Source organism: Alosa sapidissima, chromosome 21 (genome assembly GCF_018492685.1).
Source record: "Alosa sapidissima isolate fAloSap1 chromosome 21, fAloSap1.pri, whole genome shotgun sequence".
Taxonomy (NCBI): Eukaryota; Metazoa; Chordata; class Actinopteri; order Clupeiformes; family Clupeidae; genus Alosa; species Alosa sapidissima.
The window spans coordinates 21,856,076-21,861,598 of NC_055977.1; the positions used below are offsets into that span (position 1 = coordinate 21,856,076).

The window sequence follows — 5,523 nt, forward strand, 5'->3', positions numbered from 1 at the left end:
GCTCACTGGTTTGCTATGAGCATTCGGAGCACTCGCAAGCTTTTCATGCGCTGACTTAACCTACTGTAACTGCAGGCCCTTAGCCCCCTGTCTTCTCTTACCATCGGTACAGTATGAGCTTTGTTCCAACTTCCTTTACTCATTAATTGCAAGCGATCTTAAAAATTATCAAAATAATTATTGTGACTTTTTGGGAAATTATTATTTTTATATGATAATATAATTTATGCAATAAATACTGTATGCATGTGTATAATGTTGTAAAGTAACATAGCATTTTTTGCATTTACTTTTTTGTCTTTAACTACAGTCTGGACTGTGCACTAAGTTAACAAGGTAATTTCCTATTCTATTTGTTTTTCTCATTTCATGTCAGTGTACATTGAGGACCCTTAGTACAGTAGTTCAGAAATGCTGATGTTGCCCCTCTGTTCTACAGAATGAGGGGTCTAATTGTCTTCAGTGTTCTCCTTGCTGCTGTCTGGGCTGCTCGTAAGTGGCAGACATACACACACACACGTTCCCAGTTGTTATTGTATATATATTATTTATTTATTATATATTTGTACTATTTTATAACTACCATATAACTAAGGTTTTTGCAACCAATACTAACATGTGAATTTAAAATGCACATAATTACATGATGTAAACAAGTGGCATTACAGTTGACTGTAAAAAAGAGGAGACTACCCCCTCCCTCCGGGATGACCAAATTGTTTTATGTCTGCCACAGAGCCAGAGGAAATGACCACACCTACCCCTGATATACTGATATACCTCATTCTGATTCGTATATAATAGAGGGCATATTTCAAAATACGCAGTGGAATGTAAATAGAGGTCATGTTGAAGCATTCACTTGAAGTTTTTGGTGACCAAGTTCTATTTGCTCCATCTCTTTTCCAGCTTCGACCTTCTCATTTTCCCCAGCTGTGGGGTCAGGGTCAGGGACCACTTACACCATTACAGGGGAGGGCCGCATCACTGCAGTCAAACTGTGGGAGAACAACAATGGACACGTCCGTGGGTGAGGCAAATTACTAGTAAATCTGTGTGTGTGTGATCATAATCACCAAAGGATCACGTTTCAATTCATTATTTGTCCCAGATGGGCAGTTAAAACCAGACTTATTCACTTCATGGAAAGAGTGGGACTCATGATTGGGATACGTTTCCAATGATGACAGGCGTAGACTTTGCATTAACTTTTAAATCACTGGTCCAGCCTAACCAATCTCATTGATAAGGGATTCCTAATGTTACTTCCTACTTCGCCTAAACTTTAAAAAATGACAATAAACAGCATGCACTCAGGAAACAATGAATGTAGGCCTGCCTTTGCTGTACATAAATGTACGCATTCTTCATTAGTAAATTATGATGTTTCAGTCAACTATCTCCCTGAAAGGAGATCTAGGAGGGCGTGGAAACCCTGGAAACGTACCAATATTTAGAATAAATAGATCTACTGGAAGATAACTAATTTGAAGAATCTGTCATTACTTTTTTTTTCTGAAAACATTTGAAACAACAAAAATAATAGTATTTTATATGTATTTAAAACGTGCTATTTTACATCATGATATTGTTATACAAGGAAGTTTATTGTCACATGCATATAGTTACTGGAAGTAAGAAATGCAGTGAAATTATGTCTGGTGTCAGCCTATTTGTGCATTTAAAAGGGGGGGGGGGGGGGTAAAAAGTGCAGTAGAAGAGGGGTTTAGTAGATTAAGTGGCAAGGGCTGCATAAGAAAGGTGGGGGAGGATTGGGATGGGGGGGGGGGGGGGGGGGGGCACCAACAGAGAGCACCCAAGAGCAACAGGGGCAAGGAAAAACTCCCTTACCAAGGAAGAAATCTTGGGCAGATCTACGGCTCAAGGGGCTAACCCAACTGCCAGGGGTCTTGGTGTGTGTGTTTGGGGGATGACAGGGGAGATGGGATAGTGTGCTGTGTATGTGGGGAGAGGGCAGTGTGCAATATGTGTGTTGGAGAAGCTTCCTCATGAGACAATGTGCTGTGTATTGGGGGGGGGGGGGGGGGGCAGTGTGCTGTAAGTATGTTGAGGATGTGTGTTGGAGAAGCTTCCTGATGAAATAATGTGCTGTGTATGTAGGGGAGAGGGGGGGGCAGTGTACTGCAAATATGGTGAAGGGACTTAATATTGCAAGCAGAGTACTGTATGTATGATGTATGTGAGTGATGACAGTGAAGATGTGTGTGTGGGCGGGATGGGAGTGGAGCAGTGACTGTGTGTGTGTGTGTGGGGGTAGGTGGGGGCAGTGTGCTGTAAGTATGTAGAGGATGTGTGTTGGAGAAGATCTTGAAGACAATGTGATGTGTATGTAGGGGGGGGGGGGGGGGGGCAGTGTACAGCAAGTATGTAGAGGAGGCTTATTGTAGCAAGCAGTGTGCTGTATGTATGTGAGGTGATGACAGTGATGATGTAAGTGTGTGTGTGTTTTTTGTGTGTGTGTTGGGGATGGGGGTGGGGGGGGGGCAGAAAGGCTAGGCAATCAAGGACATGGGTAGATGGAGGAGAAATCAAAAATAATAAATAAAAAAGTTCTATGGAGATGTGCAAAAGTTGGAGAAAGTCAGATATGTGTGTGTGTGTGTGTGTTTTGACGTGTGATGAAATAAGAAAATAAATAAAAGGTCTGTAGCATAGGGAGAGGGATGTAAAAGTGCTAAAAGTCTTGTAGGCGTGTGTGTGTGTGTGTGTGGGGGGGTTCATGAGTGCTGAGGAGTGAATGAGTGCAAAGTCAGTATAGTGTGAGTTCAGAGTTGGGAGATGTTTGAGAGTGCTGAGGAGTGAATGTGTGCAAAGTCAGTATAGTGTGAGTTCAGAGTTCGGATGGCCTGGGGATAAAAACTTCTCCTGAGTCTCTCAGTTCTGGCTTTGTGACTACATAGGCGTCTTCTTGATTTCAGCGGTAGGAATAATCCATTGTTAGGATGAGAAGAGTCCTTCAGAATCTTTTGGGCTCTTAAGAGTACTCTTCTGGAATAGATATCTTGTAGAGCAGGGAGTTGAGTTCTTATAGTACGTTCAGCTGAGCGCACTACTCCCTGCAGAGTACTACAATCTCTAACTGTGGAGTTCCCATACCAGGTGATGATGCTACCAGTTAGAACACTCTCAACCGCTTAAGTGTAGAAGGCCTCTAGATGGATGTAGAAACTTTGAATTTCCTTAGCTGACGAAGGAAGTAGAGTCGTTGTCTGGACTTCTTCAGAACATATTGAGTGTTAACAGTCCATGCTAAGTCTTCAGTAATGTGGACACCAAGGCATTTAAAACCTGTGACTCTCTACAGGTTGCCCGCTGATCATTAGTGGGGTGTAACTGTAGTTCTGCTGCTGCCTTCTGTAATCCACTACCATTTTCTTGGTTTTATTGATATTCAGTGTCAAGCTGTTAGATTGACACCACTGTGCCACCTCGTCAACCTGATCCAAGTAGAGCTGTTCATTGTTGTTACTAATCAGGCCCAAGATCACTGTGTCATCTGCAAACTTGATGATGGAGGTATGACTACTGTTGGCTTTGCAGTCATGTGTGTAGATGTTGTACAGCAGTGGACTCAAAACACAGCCTTGGGGAGCACCAGTGCTGATGGTTAATGAGTCAGATGTCAGACCCCCCACTCTAACCACTTGTGAACGGTTGGTGAGGAAGTCAAATATCCAGTGACACAGGGTGGTGTTCAGTCCTAAGGCCTTCATCTTTGTGACCAAGGTGAGAGGTACTATCGTGTTGAATGCTGAACTAAAGTCAATGAACAGCATCCTCACATAATTCCCATTCCCCTCCTCCAGGTGAGTTAAGGTGGTGTGCATGAGGTTTGAGATGGCATCCTCTGTAGACCTGTTTGCTCTGTAAGCAAATTGGAGGGGGTCGAAGGAGGCAGGGAGGGATGAGCAGATAATGTTTTTCACAAGCTTCTCAAAACACTTCATCACTGTAGACGTCAGGGCTATTGGGCAGTAGTCATTCAGACATGATGGACTTTTGTTTTTCGGTACTGGAACAATAACAGACTGCTTGAGGCAAGTAGGAACGGTCTCTTGAGCCAATGATGTGTTAAAGATAAGTGAACACAGGAGCTAACTGAGCAGCGCAGGATTTCAAAACCCTGTTAGAAATTCCATCCGGTCCAGCAGCTTTTCTACAATTAACCCTCCTAAAGGCATTGCTCACATCGACCCCAGAGACACAGAAAGGTGCATCCTCATTTGCTTCACATGCTGCAGCTAGTGCGTAATTCCAGTCATTTTTGTCATCTCTTTACATATAAGTGTACTGTGATAGATGTTTGTCTCGGACATGTGAGCAACGACAAATAATAAATCTGATATGATAACTGCCTGTTTGGGCTTTTTCACTATGGGAAACTATCAAACTATCAGAAAAATGTTTCTATTTCATCAGCTCTGTTTCACTGATTTGTTGTGATTTTATTTACTATTCTTTAGCATTCAACTCCGTTATGGGTTCTCATGGTCGCAGGTTGCTGGTTATATGGGCGGCACTACCCAAGAGATTGAGCTGTTCGATGGCGAGTTCATAGTTCAAATCTCCGGCAAGTTCTCTCACTACATCCAGTCTATTATGATCGTCACCAACCGGGGGCGCTCCCTCATTGTTGGACAGCCATCAGGAACTACCTTCAACATGTACCCCGTCCATCCAATGGCCGAGCTCCGATTCCTGAGCGGTCGCTTCCATGGTGGCCTTACCTCTATCGCCACGCACTGGGCAGTGCTTCCCATGACCATGAACGGCACTTCTGATTAAAAAAAATCAGAAGAGAATGAAGAAGAATGGCCCGACTTAGAGCTGCTGTTAAGCAGTTATCTTGAGGGAGCTTTCTTCTTGGATCAATTCAATTTATCTCAGGGATCCCACACGCCTTTTGGCCATCTTTTGGCATTTTGAAATGTCTGACACACCTCTGTCCTCAGGAATGTGTCTGTTTCACATCCAAATATATATACCAAATTGGGAAATTGTTCTGTGTAAGCACTGATTTTGCTCTCCGCTTTTTCTGTTACCAATGGACATGAATCCATGAATCTGTCTTCTGGGAGCTGAGAGATCATGCCATGCTTATTCTGTGTAAAAAATTCTTTCTTCTGTGAATTTGAAATAAAAAGCTTTCTGTGAAATTAGTTTTACAATGATCATCAGCAAATCGCCAGATTTCTTTCAATAGGCACTCTTGTTTCCTGTGTTAGTCTACTACTCTAACTTGTATTGGCATAAACCTGTGCCCCTAGGCAAAGCTCTGAAATGATTAAATTGACATCAAAATAACCTCTGTAAATTAATTATGGTTAGACTTATCATTCTTCATTCAGTGGAAGTGGACATTCTATTGTAGCCTACAGCTTTGTCAACTTTGTCAGTCAAGGGTCAGTTTGATTTTATCACAGTGTTAATTTGTAAATGTAGCCTAATGTCAATCAAACTATAGTTGGTCTGTTTTTATTAAAGGGGCTATATTATGCTAAA

General features: G+C 42.5%; 1 protein-coding gene across 1 annotated transcript; it reads left to right on the plus strand.

Moving 5' to 3' along the window:
* On the plus strand, positions 1-5,523 carry LOC121695588 (zymogen granule membrane protein 16-like). The gene is made up of 5 exons (XM_042076575.1): positions 1-106; positions 311-336; positions 440-492; positions 910-1,030; positions 4,485-5,523. The coding sequence occupies exons 3-5, from the start codon at positions 441-443 to the stop codon at positions 4,804-4,806; spliced, it is 495 nt and encodes a 164-aa protein (XP_041932509.1). The 5' UTR covers positions 1-106; positions 311-336; position 440; the 3' UTR covers positions 4,807-5,523.

What these genes read in the sequence shown, in the direction of transcription:
- LOC121695588 (XM_042076575.1), top strand. Translation starts at nt 441, where the DNA reads ATGAGGGGTCTAATTGTCTTCAGTGTTCTCCTTGCTGCTGTCTGGGCT. An exon ending in TGCTGCTGTCTGGGCTGCTC is followed by an intron (nt 493 to 909) that starts GTAAGTGGCAGA and finishes TCTCTTTTCCAG; the next exon opens with CTTCGACCTTCTCATTTTCC. An exon ending in AACAATGGACACGTCCGTGG is followed by an intron (nt 1,031 to 4,484) that starts GTGAGGCAAATT and finishes ACTATTCTTTAG; the next exon opens with CATTCAACTCCGTTATGGGT.